The sequence below is a fragment of the Syngnathus leptorhynchus genome, chromosome 1, assembly GCF_054491065.1.
Source record: "Syngnathus leptorhynchus isolate UIUO chromosome 1, UIUO_Slep, whole genome shotgun sequence".
Classification (NCBI taxonomy): Eukaryota; Metazoa; Chordata; class Actinopteri; order Syngnathiformes; family Syngnathidae; genus Syngnathus; species Syngnathus leptorhynchus.
In genome coordinates this window covers 1,415,001-1,437,255 of record NC_141195.1, presented here as the reverse complement: position 1 = coordinate 1,437,255, position 22,255 = coordinate 1,415,001, and the positions used below count along the sequence as shown (strand labels likewise).

Sequence of the window (22,255 nt, the reverse complement as noted above, 5' to 3'; positions counted from 1 at the left end):
GGATTTAATGAATTGGAGTGACACAGATGGTTTTATAAACGTGTCATTTATGTAATAGTTATTAGAATAACTATGTTACGTTCTCAGCTCTTCGTTTGTGTTTATGTCACATTAGCATACCTATCATTTAGCCTGTTGTTGCTCGTTCATGTCTGTTCTTGGTGTTGGATTTTGTTGAATAAATTTCCCCCAAAATGCGACCTATACACCGGAGCGACTTATATATGTTTTTTTTTTCACGTTATTGTGCATTTTATGGCTGATGCGACCTATATTCCGGAGCGACTTTCAGTCCGAAAAATACGGTATGTAATGTTGAACAGAGGCTGAGATCTACCAGACTCAAATTCCTTGTTTGGCATGCCCTAACATGGCCAATAAACTTCTTGAATCTTGAATCACATAAGTGCCAATGTTGGCTCGCTTTACCCTCCCTTTCAGCAGACGTTTGGGGGAAATACTGGTAGCTATACAAGTGAATGTACTAATTACTGAGAAGATTATGAATGTGTTTGACATCTCTTTAATAACAAGCATCATCTGCTTGTTGACAAAAAACAGCAAAGTAAATAGTGAATAGTCACTTCAATCCAGTGACAGAAAAGCAGGACGCATCAATTTAGAGACATAAATTATATACAGCCGCCAAGTGTCCTTTTCCTGTGTACTCAGCGTTATGGTCTTCTTCTGTCAGCTAGTAAGAATTCAGAGGGCAACTGAGTTCTGACCTCCAGTCGCCAAAAGAAGGTCATGAAGAGAAACACACCAGTTCTTCATGTGACCAGTCATGTGCGTCTCCTCTTGGCTCCTCCGGGGCTGGCAGGATTGGACGATGACAAGAGCTTCTCTGTGGCACGACTCCTCTTCCTCTTCTCTGCTTCCTTCCCACCTGATCCTCCTGTAGCTGCAACATCAACGCTACCCTTCTCCTTGTCACGGCTGCTGCTTGTTCGCTCTGACATTTTGAGCGAGGAGTTACTTCCTGAAAGAAGGAAGTAATCAAAGATTACCTGAATATCAATGTTTGTGTTGTTTCCGCCATCTAGTACCTTCTTCGTGCATTGTAGGCTGCTCTCGCTCCAGCTCCTCCTTAGGCTCCTCCTCCAAGCACAGCTTGCCTGAACAGAAGCAGGTATTTAGTTGATAGTCATGTGAAATGTTGCAATGACACAATCAACAAATGACCAGTTAAGCCAATCAGCTCACACCTTCCTTTACTTCCTGGATGATGTCATCAGGCAGAAAGAAACTTTTCTCAGAGTTTGGAAAGGGCAAGATCTCTGACTCATGCTGCACAAACAAACAATACAGAGTATCACACAAGATCAAGTTTCAGTTTAAAATTGTACATGCATGCAATGCTGTTCATGGTAACTGCCACTGAAACAGAAAAAAACAGAATTACTAGAATGAATCCACAGACAATGAACATCCTTCTGAAAAAGGCGATCATAGAAGAGTATGAAAGAGGCGTTCAGGTGACCGACTTGGCATCAGAATACAAAGTGTCAAGATCAACCATACATTCTTTTTTAAACAGAGAGGCGATAAAAACTGCCAGTGTTGCTAAGGGGGTTACGAGGAGTTACCGGCCAGGTCCCAGTGGAGAGAACAAAGAAAGGAAAACACTGACAAAATGCAGTCACCAGATTTTTCTGATGATAGGGGATTCCCCCTAAAGGGAAATGTGCTTTTAGCAGTTTGCAAACGTATTTTTTAAGGTTGTGTGAAACATATGATCATATCAATATAATATCTAGTATTGGAGTGCTTGTGTGGATTGGTGGGGGGTGAGCAATGTGCAGGCACACTGCATGAACTTGTTTTCTTCTAAGAGTTGTGGAACAGGGAGGCCCAGGGAGTACCAGACGAGGGGAGTACCGGACGATAACACCTCAAGGTCGGTGAGGAACGAGAACAAAGAACACCACCACATCCAGGTGGTTGGGCTTCGAGAGGAAAAAACCCAACCCCCTGACCACAGTGATGACACCTCGACGGGGAGGAGATGGCCAACGACCAATCATCACACAATATTTTGCATGCTTTAATATTCTTATTGTGTTTCTTTAAAACTGGGCAACCCGGAAGAATGTGTCGTCTTTTGGTGGTCACAAAAACGCACGAGTTTTAGTGTGAGGGACCCGGGACCCAGGCCTGTATTAGTGCGCTTTGTTAGGAATAAACAATTGGTAAATTTGGTCTGATTGATCTACTGGTCTTCTCTTTGACAGAACGAACTCGCAAAATTGTTAGGTGCGCCAGTGTGTGGATTGGGACATAGAAACTTGTGTTAAGTGTTGATCGCAATTTGGAGTCAGATCAATAGCTAAAAATCCGTATCCTAACACCCCCTGAATAAACAGCCCCTCCTGAGAACGGGTTACAGTAATCCCTCGACCATCCCAGATAATTGGGTCCAAGACCACAAAGTAGATCTAATATTGACGACGAAATTAAATCCATCAAATATGAAATATTAAACTCTAAACAATCTGTATAAACAACTGGACTCTGGATTTGCCCACGGTGAGAGGCGTCAAGCAGGTATGGGTATACTTATTGCCCCCCCGGCTGGGCACCTGCACATTGGGGTTCACAGGGTAGCCTCCCTCCGCCTTCGGGTGGGGTGACGAGAGTCCTGACTGTTGTTTGTGCCTATGCACCGAGTGGCAGCTCAGAGTACCCACCCTTTTAGGAGTCCTTGGAAGAAGTGCTGGAGAGCGCTCCTTCTGGGGACTCAATGACATTGAGACCTAGAAGGGCGTGACTGGGAGGAATGCTCCCCCCCCCAAATCTGAACCCAAGCGGTGTTGGACTTCTGCGCTCAATCATGAACACCATGTTCAAACATAAGGGTGTCCAAGTGTGTACTTGGCACCGGGACACCCTAGGCCGCAGTTCAATGATCGACTTCATAGTTATGTCATTGGATTTGCGGCTGCATGTTTTGGACATTCAGGTGAAGAGAGGGGCGGAGCTGTCAACTGATCCCCACCTGGTGGTGGGTTGGCTCTGATGGTCGGCGAAGATGCCGGTCCAACTTGACAGATCCTAACGTACTGTGAGGGTCTGCTGGGAACGTCTGGCAGAATCCCCTGTCAGGAAGAGCTTCAACTCCCACCTCTGGCAGAGCTTTTCCCACATCCTGGAGGAGACGGGGTACAATGAGTCTGATTGGACCATGTTCCGTGTCTCCATTGTTGAGGCAGCCGACCGGAGCTGTGGCCGTAAGGGGGTCGGTACCTGTCGTGGCGGCAACCCTCGAACCCGCTGGTGGACACCGGCGGTAAGGGATTCCGTCAAGCTGAAGAAGGAGTCCTATCGGGCCGTTTTGACCTGTAGGACTCCTGAGGCAGCCGACAGGTACCGGAAGGCCAAGCGGAACGTGGCTTCAGCTGTTGCTGAGGCAAAAACCCGAGCGTGGGAGGAGTTTGGCGAGGCCATGGAGAATGATTTCCGGATGGATTCAAAGAAATTCTGGTCCACCATCCGACATCTCAGGAGGGGGAAGCAGTGCACCGTCAACACTGTTTACAATGGAGACGGCGTGCTGCTGAGCTTGACTTGGGACGTCCTGAGTTGGTGGGCAGAATACTTCAAAAACCTCCTCAATTCCACCGACATGCGTTCCATTGTGGAAGCAGAACCTGGAGACTCTGAGGTGGACTCTCCAACCTCTGGAATCAAAGTCACTGAGGTAGTTAAAAAAACTCCTAGGGGGCAAGGCCCCATGGGTGGATAAGATCCGCCTGGAGTTTTTAAAGGCTCTGGATGTTGTGGGGCTGTCATGGCTGACACACCTCTACAGCATTGCGTGGACATCGGGGAAGGTGCCTCTGGATTGGCAGACTGGGGTGGTGGTTCCCCTCTTTAAGAAGGGGGACCGGAGGGTGTGTTCCAACGATAGGGGAACCACACTCCTCAGCCTCCCTGGTAAGGTCTATTCAGGGGTGCTGGAGAGGAGGGTCCGTCGGGAGGTCGAATCTCGGATTCAGGAGGAGCAGTGTAGTTTTTGTCCTGGCTGTGGAACAGTGGACCAACTCAATACCCTCGGCAGGCTCCTCAAGGGGGCATGGGAGTTCGCTCAACCAGTCCACGTGTGTTTTGTGGACTTGGAGAAGGCTTTCGACCATGTCCCTCAGGAAGTTCTGTGGAGGGTGCTTCGGGAGTACAGGGTGCCGAACCAACTGATAAGGGCGGTGTGGTCTCTGTATCATCGATGCCAGAGCTTGGTCCGCATTTCCGGCAGTAAGGGATTCGCTCCCAGTGAGGGTTGGACTCCACCAAGACTGCCCTTTGTCACCGATTCTGTTCACAACTTTTATGGACAGAATTTCTAGGAGCAGCCGAGGTGTTGAGGGTGTCCGGTTTGGGGACCTCAGCATTGCATCTCTGCTTTTTGCAGACGACGTGGTGCTGTTGGCTTCTTCAAGCCATGATCTCCAGCTCTCACTGGAGCAGTTCGCACGGTCAGGATGAGGATCAGCACCTCCAAATCTGAGTCCATGGTCCTCAGTCGGAAAATGGCGGAATGCCCTCTCCGGATCGGGGATGAGATCCTGCCCCATGTGGAGGAGCTTAAGTATCTTGGGGTCTTGTTCATGAGCGAGGGCAGGATGGAGCGTGAGATCGACAGGCAGTTCGGTGCAGCGTTGGCTGTAATGCGGACTCTGTACCGGTCCGTCGTGGTGAAGAGAGCTGAGCCAAAAGGCAAAGCTCTCAATTTACCAGTCGATCTACGCTCCTACCCTCACCTATGGTCACCAGCTATGGGTCATGGCCGAAAGAACAAGATCCCGGATACAAGCAGCCGAATTGAATTTCCTCCGCAGGGTGTTCGGGCTCTCCCGTTGAGATAGGATGAGAAGCTTGGAGTAGAGCCACTGCTACTCCATGTTGAGAGGAGCAAGATGAGGTGGCTCGTGCATCTTATCAAGATGCCTCCTGGATGCCTCCCCGGGGAGGTGTTCCGGGCATGTTCCACCGCCAGGAGACCCCGTGGACGAGCCAGGACGCGCTGGAGAGACTATGTAAGACTGGGATGAGCTGGACGAAGTGGCTGGGGAGAGGTAAGTCTGGGAGTCCCTCCTAAAGCTGCTGCCCCGCGATTTGACCCCGGATAAGCCGAAGATGGATGGATGGATGGGATGAATGGATGGATGGATAAAAGAAAGAAAACATTTTTTGATATGTGGTTGTCTAAGTGGTAAAGAGAAATGTTTTTATAATAACTGCCATGATCTGTTTTTGGGCACTTTGAAATAACAAATATTTTGTGATATATTGCATGAATAGCTAGCTTCATGACATTATGAATTGTTCAATGCATGCCTGATGTTTTTACTGAACTATTGACACTGCCAAGGGCGTCCAAAATTGCTTAATGCTTGAGAACACATCCTATGTTAGTCAATAGTCACGTTTTCATTGCTGCTACAACTTTACGGCTTATAACCAATCAGAATAAGCAACATCCATCCATTTTCTGAAACGCTTAGTCCCCACGGGGATCGCGGGCGTGCTGGAGCTTAACCCAGCCGTCATCAGGCAGTAGGCGGGGGACACCCTGAACTGGTTGCCAGCCAATCGCAGGGCACACAGAGACGAACAACCATTCGCGCTCGCACTCACACCTAGGGACAATTTGGAGTGCTCAATCAGCCTACCAAGCATTTTTGGGATGTGAGAGGAAACCGGAGTGCCCAGAGAAAACCCACGCGGACACGGGGAGAACATGCAAACTCCACACAGGGAGGGCCCGGAGGTGGAATCGAACCCACACCCTCCTAACTGTGAGGCGGACATGCTACCCAGTGCGCCACCGAGCCGCCAGAATGAGCAACATTTTACTGCAATTGATGGTACAAGATTCATTCAAGTCATACCTAAAACAACAACGACTTCTTCACAATTTATCCACTGCTTTTAACTTAGTTTTGTTTCTGCTTGTGTTTGAATACACCAATGTGTACCAGCATTTTGTCTCACAAACTGACTTCTCAGCCATGTATGATGCTAGTCATCGTGTAAAATTAACTCACTCAGAAAAGAGGTAAAAATGGGCAATGCATTTCTAAGTCGCTGAGAGTTCCTCAGGGGAGGCCATAAATCTTTTTAAAGATTTATTAATAAAGTAAACACATCTTGTAAAAGATGTAATGGACAGTATTCTTCGTGTAATTTGTAATTGGATCTGTACTGAAGTTCCGAACATGTAACGCGTAACCAGAATCAGTAACTACACTGCTCAAAAAAATTAAAGGAACACTTTGAAAACACATTAGATTTCAATGGTGAAAAAAAAAGTTGGATATCTATACTGATATGGACAGTTTAATGTCTCAGGAACAAAAGGATGCCACATCTTTTGATGGAAATAAAAGTTTTCAGCCTACAGAGGGCTCAGTATATAGACACCCCAAAAATCAAAGTGAAAAAATGATGTGGCAGGCTCGTCCATTTTGCCTAAATTCAATTTCTGCAATTCAAAACTCTTTTCAATATTTTGTGTAGCCTCCACATGCTTGTATGCATGCTTGACAACGTCGCGGCATGCTCCTAATGAGACGACGGATGGTGTCTTGTGGGATGTCCTCCCAGATCTGTCTCAGGGCATCAGTGAGCTCCTGCAAAGTCTAACGAGCAACCTAGCGGCGTCTGATGGACAGAAACATTATGTCCCAAAGGTGTTCTATCGGGTTTAGATCAGGTGATCATGAGGGCCATTCAATTGTGTCAATTCCTTCATCCTCCAGATACTGTCTGCATATGCTTGCCACATGAGGCCGGGAATGTCATGGATCAGGAGGAACCCAGGACCTACTGCACCAGCGTAGGGTCTGACCATGGGTGCAAGGATTTCATCCTGATACCTAATGGCAGTCAGACTGCCGTTCTCTAGCCTGTAGAGGTCTGTTCGTCCGATCATGGAAATGCCTCCCCAGAGCATCACTGACCCACCACCGAACCGGTCATGCTGAATGATGTTGCAGACAGCATAGCGCTCTCCTTGGCATCTCCAGTGTTACGCTCAACTGGAGTGGTGAGCCAAAAGTGCCGAGGACCCAGGAGACAAGACACAGAGACTGAGGTTTCAGGGCAAAAATAAAATATTTATCTTTCTCACGAAAGGTGGATTTGAGGGAGGAGACACTGGTTTGACGTGGAGGGAGCGCTGACCACAGAAGTTTAACGTCGAAACCTCAAGCACCGTCTCTCAGGGGGTTTTGTAGACAGCCTCTGACGAGATGATCTGGAACAGCTTGTTTGATTGAGATGAGCCACACCTGTGCTGGGCTGACTGCAGCCAGCACAGGTGAGGCTGGTTTCAGGCTGAGGAGGAAGTGCATTGGCCTTTGCCCTTATTTGGCATGCAGAAGAGGAACTGGTGATGAGTGGCACAACATCCAGACCCTTTCACGTCTATCACAGGTGCTCAGGGTAAACCTGCTCTCATCTGCGAAAAGCACAGGGCGCCAGTGGCGGACTTGCCTATTCTGGTTTTCTATGGCAAATGCCAATCGAGCTCCACGGTGCTGAGTAGTGAGCATAGGGCACACTACAGGACGTCGTGCCCTGAGGCCACCCTCGTGAAGTCTGTTTGGGCAAAAACATTAACACCAGTAGCCTGCTGAAGGTCATTCTGTAGGGCTCGGGCAGTGCTCAACCTGTTCCTCCTTGCGCAAAGCAGCGGATATCGGTCCTGCTGATGGGATGAGGACCGTCTACGGCCCTGTGCAGCTCTCCTAGAGTAACTGCCTGTCTCCTGGAATCTCCTGGAGATTGTACTGGGAGACACGTCAAATCGTCTTGCAACAGCACGCATGGATGTGTCATCCTGGAGGAGTTGGACAATCTGCGCAACTTCAGGAGGGTTAAGAAATCGCCTCCTGCTTCCAGTCGTGATAATGACTCTTGCTAAAGCCAACACTTGTGGAAAAACAGTTAAAAAGATCAAGAGGGAGGAGCTTGAATTGGCCTCCACCTGCAAAACCAGTCCTGTTTTGGGGACCATTTTGTTGTTGCCCCTCTAGTGTACCTGATGTTAATCCCATCAACACCAATGCAGCTGAAAGTGATTAACAACCCCCTCTGCCACGTGCCTGACCAAAACCTTATCAGAAAAGTGTAATTGAATTCATGCCATACCCTGATAAAAAACTGTTCCTTTAATTTTTTTTTTAGCAGTGTATATCAATACAGTATAACAGAAATATATTACCCCCAACACTGCTCACCAGTGCTTGCATGTCATACATGCTTCCAAGATGATCCCAGATGACAGAAGAGGAGATCTGGCGGCCAATGTTCTGACTAAACTTGTCTCGGATGCAGATCATGTGGAAGTGACGGTTTACTCCTGCGCATGCACACAAATGCACACAAAGGCAATCAACTGAATGGAGCAACAGCCAAACAAGAAGCTATTGTTTACTGCCTTGAAGATCCAAAGTTAACAATGATGGAGGCAAAAAGATTCAATTCATACCATTATATGAATTTCAGGCTATTGCTAAGCCCTCAGTCACTGTTAGAAGTAATTAAGTCTTGTCATAAATTTTAATGTTCCGAATTGTATGATGTCATGTTTCTAATCATTGTTACTGCATATTGTAAATGGTGCACTAAAACCTTCTTTAACGAAAAACAATCAATCTGGTGCAAAATAGTCAAAATTTAAGCAAATAATATTGCTGATATTAATATTTTTAACGTCTAGCTGTCATGGTCGACGTTAGTCATGACAGATGGACTTTAAAAATATTAATATCAGCAATATTCAGCGTGTTTCATTGTTTGCTAATTAGCAGTGGTTTTAGTTTATGTCTCTAATATGTATTTATTGTAATTAAAAAATTCTGTTTAAAACTCCTGACTCTCCGCCCTAACACGTCTTCCTAGTCATTCAGCTATACCTACTAACTCAAATGTTCTTAACCTTTTCACAGTATCAGCCAGAAAATGACTTTGACAGGGAAGACAGGCCTGTTCAAAGCCAGCATCATACACAGCCAACAAGAACTGAAGCTTTTCAGAAGTGCACATAATGCAACCCTGACTAACATGAACCGAGCAAATTAGATAGGGCGTTTACTGAATCCACATGCATAGGTTTGTTTGCATGGTATTGTTTAATACTCGAAGAAAGCTACATGCTTCAACTGGTTGGTGAATAACCACAGTATTATTTTGTTATACTTGAATGCTACATTTTACGAACCATTCCCAGTTCTACTTTTCACATAAATAAGATCTGTGAATATTGGGACAGATGTGATTTGACATTAATCCAAATTAAAGACAAAATGGCAGCATTTTTGGGCCTTTAATAGAGTTCATATTTCAACAAACTGCTCCTAGAGATTCTATCCGATTGTTTTCAAACTTTGGGTGTTTCTTCTACATGATTAGAATGGAAAGATTTTGAAAGCTTTAAATTTTGTCACATGCAGTTGCAAAGGCTGTTTACAAAGAAAAATGCTATTTTAGAGAGTGTGAACCTGGGCCAAATTTAGGATAGGTATAAGTATCTAGTATGTACAAGTACCTCAAACATGCAACTACCCCAACATGCAAGTACTGAACTCTCTCCCCCCATCCTCCCTCGGCTGCATAACGTCCCGTATTTTTGCGCTATATTCTGGCTGTCTGCCGTATGCACGCTTGATCCATTTTGCTCCTCTTATTTGTCTATTTATTGTTTATTTAGTTTATTAGCTTGTTACTTATTCATCGCTCTTATCTATCGTCTTTACTCTTTGTGCTATTTGCTTGTATGTGTTGTGTGATGTGTCTAGTCACTGTGGGACGGTGGGGAACGTAATTTCGATCTCTTCGTGTGTCTTCACATGTGAAGGAATTGACATTATAGCAGACTTTGAAGTATGTCTGCTATAATGTATATTATAGCAGACATATATATACATTATATATTGTATAAATACATATACAATATATGTATATATATTGCCATTATAGCCAAATAATGTTAAGGCTGCAAGGGCCCTTTATGGCAGCTATAGTTTTTATTATTAATTATTATTATTATTATTACTACTACAAATTAAGGAGAACATAAATTAGACCCAATTAAACACGTTTTGGCTAATTACAAGGCGTGATACAATATAAAATATACAAACGTAAACAACAAATGGAAAACAAAATAGAGAAGCGCTTCGGCTATTTGATCTTTTGACTTGCTAAACGGTTTTATTTGATAAAAAGAAAGTGAATAGATACGGGAGCGACCGAAATAACCCTATGCTTACTAGCATTCAGCCTCACCGACAGGCTTGTGTCCGATCATGGCGTGGAAGAGGCAGACCTCCACCTCATGACTCCACACCACCGACTCCTCGCCGGATACAGAAGACGCGTCCGAGGGCTTCTCGTCGGCTTGGTTCTGTGTCACGTCGGCCTCCCCCATCGTCAAGACAACGAAGATAAGACCGGCTAGTACGATCGTATATTTGGTTTGAGCTCGGTCGGAAGTACAAGCTTCTTCTTGTGCTGCTGTATTAAAGTAAAGCGACAAGTCACAATTTTCCGACCATAGATATATACATAGTTAACGAGCAAGTGAGCCAATCTGAAGCGTCGTCAGACGGCGGCCATCTTGGCACAGAGCTGGTTGTTCACTCGTAGCAATAGAGTCTTCTTCGTCGTCGTCGTCTTCTTCTTCTTCTTTTTTGGGGGCAGTTTACCACCTGACAAAGGGGGCATTACCGCCATTCACTGTCTACCTTCAGAATACTTTCCATTCTCAATGCAACCTGTGCTTGTTCCACTCCCGCATTCAAAACTTTCCTCTCCTCCCCATATTTAAACACACTCCATCATCACATGCTGGACCGTCTAACAATTCTGTCAATGAAGAACTGACTAAAAAATGACTGTAGATTGCTTAACACAACCAATTTTCAGACCCCTTGTTCTGTCAGGAAAACGTCAGAGACGCCCTTATTTTACTGATTACTGAGGAATACAGTGATCCCTCGCTACTTCGCGTTTCGTTTATCGCGGCTTCACTACATCGCAGATTTTTTCCAAATTAAAAAAAAACATTTAAAAGTCAAAATAAAACTTCTAAATTGAGGAAACGTGTCTAACCTTTAGGACAATGTAGTATTGCTCCAAATGCCCATTTACAATCCTGTAGAAGTCAGTTTTTGCGTGTTTGCACAATCGCGAATTATCTAACTCGTTAGCCTGCCCAGAGTGGAGTTTGCATGTTCTCTGCCACGGATGGAATGGAGCAGGGCGACCAAGTACAGCTTGGACCAGGGTTTATTGGAGAACACAAACTAACAGACTCAGCAAACTGACATGACTTACGATAAACGATAACATGACTGACTGACTAACCGAAACAGACTTGAAAACGGTAGGAACCAAAAAGACATGAAGACAACAATGATCCGACGGGGGTTGAGGGGCAGATAGGACTTGTATACACGACAGATAACAAGAGGCAGGTGAGAATAATCAAACTAATCATGGGCACATAGGATTTGGAGGGGCGAGCACACAGACAGAAACGATGACGACACATAGTGGAATGGCTGGGGACGAGATGTGAGATTCTCCCTGTGCCCGCGTAGGTTTTCGCCAAGCACTCCAGTTTCCTCCCACATCCCCAAAACATGTGTGGTAGGCGATTGAACACTTCAAATTGTCCCTAGCTGCGAGTGTGAATGGTTGTTCCTCTCTGTGTGCCCTGCGATTGGCTGGCAACCGGTACAGGTTGTCCCCCGCCTACTGCCCAATGACGGCTGGGATAGGCTCCAGCACCCCCGTGACCCCTGTCAGGACAAAGCGGTACAGAAAATGGAAGTGTCACTTGGGCTGGACACTGGTGTTTCAGCGATTCTTCCCCTTACTGGTTTGTCAGGGGCTCTGCCCTTATGTCCTCCTTCTCCGCCATGTTTGCCTACACGACAGCCGTATACAGTCGATTGCCGCTCCTGCTGTGGAGACTGTTCCTGAGAGTGCTCGATCTTCTCCTCATGCAGGTGCTCCCTGTTTTTTCTCCACTCTCCTCCGTTTCTGAACCCTCTGCGTCACCTCCAGCTTCTCTAGTTGCCCATCCTGTTGTGTCTCGCTCTGGTTGCAGGATTTGTATATTCCAAATGGCTAAGTGGACTAGTGGTACAGTGAGACTGGAAGGTTGGGGGTTCAATCCCCGGCTGGGTCATACCAAAGACTATAAAAATGGGACCCTTTGCCTCCCTGCTTGGCACTTAGCATTAAGGGTTGGAATTGGGGTTTTAGATCACCAAATGATTCCCGAGCGCGGCACCGCTGCTGCTCACTGCTCCCCTCTCCCCCAGGGGATGGATCAAAATCACATGGGGGTGGGTTAAATGCAGAGGACAAATTTCACCACACTCAGATGTGTGTGACGATGATCATTGGGACTTTGGTACTTTAACTTTATTATGTCACTTTGTCACTGTATATGTTCTTTCTGGTGTGATGATGCTGCGTTTTGTTGCTGTGAGCATGTTTCGCTGCCATTTTTCCCTCTGTGTACATCTGGGTTTTCCCACGTTTTCTAACATTGACGCAGATATTTTCTTTGTCACATGGCTCATCGCCAATGTTATGAGTTGATTCACACGGTATTCACTTTTGGTTCTGTTTATTTGGTATGTGGACATTTCATTTGATAGCAGGGATTCAATAATTTAGGGAGTCAATAAAACAAGAAAAAACATATATTTTTTGCATTCTTTACATATGAATAAAATTATTGTTGGAAAACAAACAAACTGTGTTCCTCCTCATTTATCGTGAATTGGTAGAAAGATGAAATCTCACAAATGCTGCAATTTTCAATGGTCCATTGTACTTGAATGTTCGTTAGTGGTGTAACACTTAGTTTAGGGATTATATATATATATATATATATATATATATATATATATATATATATATATATATATATATATATATATATATATATATATATATATATATATATATAATTTATTTATTTTTAAATAATAATCATTTTCTAATATACTGTAATGCTTACATTTATCCAGTTTACATTTATTTGTGGATTGCCCAGCTACGCTTTTTTTCTGAGGGTGGACGGAAAAAGAAAAAAAGGAGACAATGTGAGTTGTGGGAGCGAAAATAAAAAACATAGCTGACCCAGGCCTGCCGGGTTGGTATTATTTTCTTAGCAAGGGAGACTACCAGAAAGTATGCACCCGAATATCAATTGTAGACCGCAATACTACAAAAATGAACAACTTTTAAGGATTACAGTTGTACATCTTGATGTAAATTTTGTCCGTGAAGTATTTTAGACAAACCCACATGACTTGACATACACGTCACGAGAGTGTGGTGGATGTTTCTTGACAAAAGATTTCCTGTGAGGCGTCGCTGTTCCTCTTTCGCTTTCACCCCTGGCCAGCTTAAAGCCCTCAGAGAGCTGTATGTTTTCATCCAAGGTGAGTACTTCAAACATGATGACAAGCTTGCCTTACTGGACTCTCCTCGCATTGGCCGTCGCTATCAAAACAGTGGACCTGATACCAGTCGGTGTCGGTGAGTAACACAACTATTACTTCTAGCTTTTTTGGTTACAAATATGTGGACTGTAATGCAATACTTTGGTCAGGAATTTGTTTGAAACCAATGTGTGTGTGTGTGTGTGTGTGTATGTGTGTGTGTGTGTGTGTGTGTGTGTGTGTGTGTGTGTGTGTGTGTGTGTGTGTGTGTGTGTGTGTGTGCGCGCGTCTGTGTGTGTGATGAAAGTAACACTAATTTAAAAAAATACCACCTAGAAAATGTTCTTAAATTTTTGGGAGGTGGAAGGAACGAAAGGGAAGTACCGTATTGGCCTGAATAAAAGACAATGTTTTTTGCATTGAAATAAGACTGTCTTACAGTCTGACAAATAAGTCTTACATTCGGGGTCTAGACATTATACCCATTGACTTGTGCACAGCGGTAAGTTAAAGGTTGCTGGTATCGACTGAGTATGTTGCTGTGATCGTGTGCGTCTTTGACACAAAGTGAGTATATACATTTCAATGTTACTACTGTCTACTGTTGTGCCATTTGTCTGATTGCGGTTTGTTTCGTGTGTGCGCTGTTTGATTGATAGCTTTGGCGCGCTCCTTTAAGTTTGCCTAGCATCGTACGAGTAGCCGTTACGCAGCGGCACGGTGACTAACTGTCGCCAGCAAATGTATTTTGTTGTCTCGATGACTTATGTTTGGTGTGTTGCAGAGAGTACCGTAAATTTCGGACTATAAGTCGAGTATAAGTTGCACCAGCCATAAAATGCACAATAAAGTGAAAAAAAACCCATATATAAGTCGCACCGGAGTACAAGTCGCACTTTTGGGGCAAATTTATTTATTTGACACGGATGGTTTGATAAACGTGTTATTTATGTAATACTTACTTGAATAACTCTGAATGTTACGTCAGGCCCGTTCTCAGTTTCTCGTTTGTGTATATGTCACATTAGCATACCGTATTGTTTAGCCTGTTGTTGCTGGTTCAAGTCTGTTTTGGGTGGTGGATTTTGACAAATAAATTTGCTCCAAAAGTGCAACTGCATTTTTGGGGGAACTTTATTTGACAAAATACCAAGAACAGACATAAGTAGGCAACAACTGGCTAAATGATGTGGTATGCTAACGTTACATAAACACAAATGACAAACTGAGAACGTGCCTGACGTAACATAATAACAGTTATTCAAATAACTATAACATAAATAACAAGTTTATCAAACCATCCATGTCACACCAAATCATTAAATTGAAATTGGCAAGAGGTGCCCAGTGATGTCTCTGAGACTCTGAGTGGTGTGTGTTCATCAGAGCGACAGCTTGGGGGTAGAAGCTGTGTCTGTGTCTGCTGGTTTTGGCATACAGCCCTCTGTAACGCCGTCCAGAGGGGAGTAGTTCGAACAGACTGTGACCTGGATGAGAAGGCTCTGTAAAGATGTTACTTGCATGTTTCCTGGTCCTGGACAGGTGCAAGTCTTGGATAGATGGGAGGTTGGTCCCGATTATCTTTTCTGCAGTCCTGATTGTCTATTGCAGTCTGTGCTTGTCTTGTTTGGGGGCCGATCCAAACCAGACAGTGATTGAGGTTCAGAGGATAGATTGGATGATGGCAGTGTAGAAGGTCTTCAGCAGCTCCTGTGGCAGGTTGAACTTCCTGAGCTGTCTCAGGAAGTACAACCTCTGCTGATCCTTCTTCCGGACAGAGTCTATGTGGTCCATTTCTGGTCCAGGGAGATTGTGAATCGCAGGAACTTGAACGTGTCTGTGGTGGGAATAGCATTACTGAGGATGGTGAGGGGTGGAAGTGGTGAAGGGTCTCTCCTGAAGTCCACTGTTATCTCCACAGTCTTGAGCGGGTTCAGCTCCAGGTGGTTTTGGCTGCACCAGTGGACCAGCCGCTCCACCTCCTGTCTGTACGCAGTCTCATCACAGTCCCGGATCAGTCCGATGAGAGGGGTGCTGTCCACATACTTCACCAGCTTCACAGAAGGGTCTCCTGAGTAGCAATCGGTGTAGAGAGAAGAGCAGTGGGGAGAGTACACACTCCTGGGGGCGCCAGTGCTGGTGGTTCGGGTGTCGGACGTGATGGTTCCCAGCCTCACCTGCTGTCTCCTGTTGGTCAGGAAGCTGGTGATCCACTGACAGGTGGGGGCAGGCACCGCGAGCTGAATGAGCTTCTGGTGGAGGATATTGAGAGCGATGATGTTGAACGCCGAGCTGAAGTCCACAAACAGGATCCTGGCGTACATTCCTGGGGTGTCTAGGTGGCGCAGGATGTAGTGCAGTCCCATGTTGACCGCATAATCCACTGACCAGTTTGCCTGGTCGGCAAACTGCAATGGGTCGAGCAGGGGGCCCATGATGTCCTTCAGGTGGCTCAACACTAGCCTCTCAAAGGATTTCATGACGACAGATGTCAGGGCGACAGGTCTATAATCATTCAAACCTGTGATGGCGGGCTTCTCGGCCATCGGTGCGATGGTGGAGCTTTTGAAGCACGAGGGCCCTCACACAGCTCCAGGAACGGTTGAAGATCCATACAAAGGTGGGTGCCAGCTGTTCAGCACAGACTTTCAGGCAGGAGGATGACACGCCGTCTGGGCCTGGTGCCTTCCTGACTTTTTGTCTCTGGAACATCTGACACACCTCCCCCTCCAGGATCTGAAGTGCGGGTGCAGCTTCTGAAAGCAAGAGAGTAGGTGATAACGATGATGGAGGTGTGGGGGGGGGGGGTGTGTGTGGATGTTGATTGTGATGCAGGAGGTCCTGTTGTGTGGGTGGACCGTTTAAACCTGCAGTAAGACCTGTTTAGCTGGTTTGCCAGCCTTGTGTTCTCCACAAGCCTGTGATGTTCTGCAGGCTTTTCCACACTGATGAGGGATCAGGATTGGCAGAGAAGTGTCTCTCCAAGCAATGCCCATAGCTCCTCAGCTTTCCTGATCTCTGGGGTCAGTGTGTTCCTGGCCTGCCTGAACAGGTCACGGTCCTCACTCCTGTAGGCCTCCTCCTTGGCTTTGCGCAGCATTCTGAGGTTTGGTGTTGTTGTTGTTGCATGTGCAGAAGGTCTTAGTCTCCACTCACAAGTCCTCACAAAAGCTGATGTATGATGTCACAGTGTTGGTGAGTTCACACAGGTCTGAAGTTGCAGCTTCAAAAATACCCCAATCTCCAGGCTTGGAGGTCCTGCTCTCACTTTACTGTGGCGTAATGTTGCCTCCAGTCCAACGAGACTAGCATCCACAATTACATGTGTTTCCGCATCTTGTTTGAAGTATGCCATAACACGCGAACTTGCCGGCTGTTGTTTTAGCTCTGCAAAAGCAGTTTCCTGGTTGGCCTGCCATGCCCATTTGCAGGATTGTCTCATGAGTCTCCACAGTGGTTCAGACGTTGTCGCCAAATTGGGAATGAATCTGCCACTATAGTTGACAATCCCAAAGAAACTTCTGACTTTTGTTATTTTTGTTGGGTGGTGCCTATTTTCCATTGCTTCAATTTTGGATTGAGCTTCCCCATTAACAATTTTGGACAGCACAGGACCCATGAACTCAGATCTGACATCCTGAGTTGACACTTTTTCCTGTTGACTGTCAGACCTTTTTCCTGCAGTCGCTGCATGACTTGGTGTAGTGTCTCGTCGTGCTGGTGGGTGCTTTCTCCCGAAACGATGTCATCCGCTATGTTGTGAACTCCATGAATGCCATATAGCACCTGTCCAATAATGCGTTGGTAGATCTCTGAAGCACAAGAAATTCCAAACAGACTCTTATAGCGCCACAGCGCTGCGTGCTTGACAATTATGGTGATCACGCTTCATTCAGGCTCCAACTCAATTTGATGAAATCCCCACCTCAGATTAGATTTAGAAAATACTGTGGCCCATTTATGCCCTCCAGTATTTCATCTATTGTAGGAATAGGATTCCTTCCTCTTACTATGGCTTTATTGTGCGCATGTCCACACAAAGTCTTGGTTCCTTGCTGCCGCGATGCACCACGATCAGTTGTGAAACTCATTTTGTTCTTCCACTCCCTTTTTCAATTACGTCCATAACATCAAATTCTTTGAGCTTCTCCTCTACTTGTTTCCTCACACTGAAAGACAATCTGCATACAGGCTGCACCACTGATACACCACGTGTATCAGTTGCTGAAAATCTTTCAGTTTTCCTAAGCCTTCAACGCAGTCCATATATTTTTCTTCAATATTTGTAGTGTACTTATTCATTGCTCTTATCTATTGTTTTTACTCTTTGTGCTATTTGCTTGTATGTGTTCTGTAATGTGTCTAGTCACCGTGGGACGGTGGGAAACGTAATTTCGATCTCTTTGTGTATCTTAACATGTGCAGAAATTGACAATAAAGCAGACTTTGACTTTGAATGCTGCTGTCTTTTGGCTGGATGGTGTTCACATGTTCAATGGGACCGATGCAAAGAGCCTCTTTGACTACGTGAATTTCTGCGATGACAATTTGCAATCTTTCAGTTGTTTTCAAATTAGCTCTGAAAATCACTTTTACATTGAGTGATGTTATTGAGCCAAAAGGAAAGACTTTCTTCTCTGGGTGCTTTAACTCAAGATGAAAATGAGATTTTAGTTGCTCAAACTTAGTTAGCCACAGTCACAATGTTGCACGAAGCTGAGTCTATCAGCTTGTTCAGCTTGTCTAAATACGAGCCTTTCATCGGGAATATTTTTCCGAGGCGTAAAGTATTCATTTAATTTGGTTACTGCACCACTGTAATCAGCTTAGTCGCCGGTGTTCTTGAGCGTGAACAAAATGTCCTGCACTTTGGCTCCTGCCAAATGTAGCAGTAATGCTCTTTTCTGTGCAGCATCACGGATTCGTGATGCAGTTAAATTGAGGTTTAAAACTACTTATCCACCTTTGCCAGCGAACACCAACCCTGGCACAATACATCAATTGGAGCTACTGCCAGTAGACTTTTTCCGTTGTCATCTGGTCCTCCCCTTTGTCAGATTTAACTCCTTAATACGGCGCGTATCAACTCCTCCACTTTAACGGTTCCCTCGCATTCCTCTAAAAATATTTCTAATGTAAAAGATAACTGGCTCCAAATTTATTGCAGTGAATTTCTTTTTGCAGATCCTCCAGTCAAACTCAGTGTTCATTGCTGGTGTGCGAGTTATCCCAACCTCACCTTCTGCTCCTGGCCTGAGCCCCCACACTCCCAGCCTCTGCGCTACATCGCCTCTTACAGGTACAATCGTGTCATTACCGCAGATAGCAACAACAACTAGTTCATTTTTATGGGTTTGCAGAACTGAAAAGATTGTCCAGTGAGTGAATCTTCATTTGTTAAAGTTCTTGTGTATGTGCATTTCAGTGAGAGACACCAACCATCAATCAGCAAGCACTGTCATCTCACTCCTCCTGCCTCTTCCTTTTCATCATCATCATCATCATCATCATCATCATCATCATCATCATCATCATCATCTTCTTTCGAGCGGGTACCAACTTTCATTCACTTTCATCAATCGCTCAATTAATCTATCACACAATTTTCCCAAAACTCAAAATAACAAAATAATAAAACAAAATAACACATATAACCCTTGTGGAATACAATTAAAGTAATACCCTAAACTCAAAATTTGGCCCCAGTTGAGCAATGCCTTTGAAGCGTGATAACGTTGTGATTTCTGAATATCTTCTGAATCTTCTGAATCTTCTGAAATATATTTCTGAATCTGTATTTTCAGACTATAAATCGCTCCGGCGTATAAGTCGCACCAGCCATAAAATGCACAATAAAGTGAAAAAAAACATATATAAGTCGCACCGGAGTATAAGTCGCACTTTTAGGGCATATTTATTTGTCAAAATCCAACACCAAAAACAGACATGAACCAGCAAAAACAGGCTAAAGATACGGTATGCTAACGTGACATATACACAAACGAGGAGCTGAGAACGGGCCTGACGTAATATTCAGAGTTATTTAAGTAAGGGTTAGGGTTAGGGTTCTGTGTCACTCCAATTCATTAAATCCATTGATCGTGCTTTATGTAAACAATGCCGCATATGCTGACGTCGGACCCGTTGTAAGTTGCCAGCCCCCGACTTCCATCCACGGAGGTAAAAGAGAGCTCCCGTCGAGAAGGACCGGGCGTGCGTAAAAGCCATAATAGTTTTTCAAACCTTCTGTGTCACTCCAAATCATTAAATCCTTCAAACTCTTCGTCCTCCGTGTCACTTACAAACAAAGCCGCTAATGATGCCGGTAGTACGTGGGGCCCTTCGTCATCTTCCTCATTCCGTGATCGAATCCTTTGCCTTTTATGTAAACAACCGCCGCGCAGCACGGATGACGTCACTTGCAGTTCAAATGACAGTGATCCCTTGCTACATTGCGGTTCGTTTATCGCGGTTTCACTACATCGCAGATTTTTTAATTTTGAAAATTTGTGAAAAAATCACATATAAGTCGCCCCCCCGCCCAAACTATGACAAAAACCGCGACTTATAGTCCGAAAATTACGGTACTTTCAACCACTCAAAATGTTCAGTGGCATAAGACCTATCCATACATGCATAGTTTTTCAATTATTTGTGATGACATCTGTGAACAATATTTACATTTTTATGTTACTATAAAAGATAAGTATGCTGTACTGTATACATTTGTTAAAACAAAATATAATTTGAATATTTCATGACATAATTAAAGCATTGGATAAGTCAACATATCATAGCAACATAATTTGTTTTGAATGCCTGTGTTTGAGACAATGGCAGTTTTGGAGGGGGGAAAAAAAAAAACTTAATGCAAAATTTGTCCCAAGTTGAGCAATGCTTTTGAGGTGTAATAACTGAGTCATGTCTGAATATTTTGTACTTTCAATCACTTCAAATGATCAGTGGCATCAGACCTATCCACACATGTATACTTTTTCAATTATTTAACATTTTTTTATGCCATCTGTGGACAATAGTTAGTTTACATGCTAAAATATGATAACTATACTGTAAATTAAAACAAAAATATTATTCTAATGCACGGTGATGCACTGGTTAGCACGCCTCCCTCACACTTCAGAGGTTTCGGGTTTGATTCCACCTCCGGCCCTCCCCATGTGCAGTTTGCGAGGGTTTTCTCTGGATACTCTGGCCGATGAAGTACTCCAAATTGCCCTTAGGTGTGAGTGCGACTGTGAATGGTTGTTTGTCTCTGTGTGCCCTGTGATTGGCTGGCAACCAGCTCATGGTGTCCCCCGCCTACTGCTTGATGACCGCTGGGATAGGCTCCAGCACACTCGTAACCCCCGTGGGGACAAGCGATACAGAAGATTATTAGAGCATTTGGAGGCTTTTATGTATAAACATCCAGCTTGAGTGCAGAAGAACTAGCAGCATTGCAAAATACCAATGAATGTCTTGGTTTTCAAAAAACACTTGATTTCGCAAAACAACTTCCACAAGCAGCTATGCAATTGTAAGGGGTCCATGCAAACAATACGCACACACACACACACACACACACACACACACACACACACACACACACACACACACACACACACACACACACACACACACACACACACACACACACACACACACACACACACACACACACACACACACACACACACACGTTAAGTGTGTGAAAACCTTGTGAAGACTTACAGAAAATGTTTGACTTCCATCATTGCCAACAAAGGGTATATAACAAAGTATTATGAACTTTTGTTATTGACCAAATACTAATTTTCCACCATACTGTGCAAATAAAATCCTGAAAAATCAGGCAATGTGATTTTCCAGATTTTTTTTTTTTTGTCTCATAGTTGAAGTGTACCTATGATGAAAAATTGCAGGCATCTCTCATCTTGTAAGTGGGAGAACTTGCACAATTGGTGGCTGACTAAATACTTGTTTGCCACACTGTACATATTGTCATATGAAGCGGTTAACCAAATGTCTAATTTTTACATTTTCATGTGCAAAAATAAAAACAAGGAATAAAACACTCAAACACCAGATACGTTTTAAAATAAAAGTTTATTAAAATAATAACAGAAGTAACTTTCAAACCAGCAATCTAATTTGAACTTGCAGTAGATATAATGGATAACAATATTTAGGCGTTTAAATAACACGTTATTCAAAAACTACTGTAAGTATTATAAATTAAAGATTTCCCAAAGAGAAGCATAATCTCCTCGTTTTAAAATAAAAGTTTATTAAAATAATAACAGAAGTAACTTTCAAACCAGCAATCTAATTTGAACTTGCAGTAGATATAATGGATAACAATATTTAGGCGTTTAAATAACACGTTATTCAAAAACTACTGTAAGTATTATAAATTAAAGATTTCCCAAAGAGAAGCATAATCTCCTCGTTTTAAAATAAGTTTATTAAAATAATAACAGAAGTAACTTTCAAACCAGCAATCTAATTTGAACTTGCAGTAGATATAATGGATAACAATATTTAGGCGTTTAAATAACACGTTATTCAAAAACTACTGTAAGTATTATAAATTAAAGATTTCCCAAAGAGAAGCATAATCCCCTCGCTGTTGCATACTGGCGCATCCCTTCATGCAATAAAGTTAGCTGTTAGCTTGGAGAAAACAAGCACGAAAGAGGTGGTGTTTCAGTCTTTCCTTGGCAACCCGTAAATCTACATTCTGGCTTACATGGTTCACGTTCATTCATTGAATTGTTCGCGCCAGG

The 22,255-nt window shown here is 44.1% G+C and overlaps 2 protein-coding genes across 2 annotated transcripts in view; one reads left to right on the top strand and one right to left on the bottom strand.

The window, feature by feature from the left end:
* Window positions 1-507: 507 nt before the first annotated feature.
* Window positions 508-10,800, bottom strand: mrgbp (MRG/MORF4L binding protein). The gene is made up of 5 exons (XM_085921289.1): window positions 10,291-10,800; window positions 8,241-8,362; window positions 1,209-1,290; window positions 1,050-1,118; window positions 508-982 (listed from the first exon to the last, which is right to left on the bottom strand). The coding sequence occupies exons 1-5, from the start codon at window positions 10,430-10,432 to the stop codon at window positions 786-788; spliced, it is 612 nt and encodes a 203-aa protein (XP_085777415.1). The 5' UTR covers window positions 10,433-10,800; the 3' UTR covers window positions 508-785.
* Window positions 10,801-13,401: 2,601 nt separating this feature from the next.
* LOC147061381 (interleukin-27 subunit beta-like) overlaps window positions 13,402-22,255 on the top strand; it is a 13,540-nt gene continuing 4,686 nt past the window's right edge. Inside the window, exons 1-3 of the mRNA XM_085906803.1 lie at window positions 13,402-13,566; window positions 18,654-18,768; window positions 18,895-19,021. Of these exons, the coding sequence (XP_085762929.1) occupies window positions 13,455-13,566; window positions 18,654-18,768; window positions 18,895-19,021 (354 nt within the window). The 5' untranslated portion in view covers window positions 13,402-13,454. The remainder of the gene's footprint in view (window positions 13,567-18,653; window positions 18,769-18,894; window positions 19,022-22,255) is intronic.

Bases quoted from the DNA above. Each gene is read 5' to 3' on its own strand.
- mrgbp (XM_085921289.1), bottom strand. From the start codon at position 10,432: ATGGGGGAGGCCGACGTGACACAGAACCAAGCCGACGAGAAGCCCTCG. The intron at 8,363-10,290 runs GTGAGGCTGAAT...GTGCATGCGCAG, and splicing joins GATCGGACACAAGCCTGTCG to GAGTAAACCGTCACTTCCAC. The intron at 1,291-8,240 runs GTGAGCAGTGTT...TTGTTTGTGCAG, and splicing joins TGTATGACATGCAAGCACTG to CATGAGTCAGAGATCTTGCC.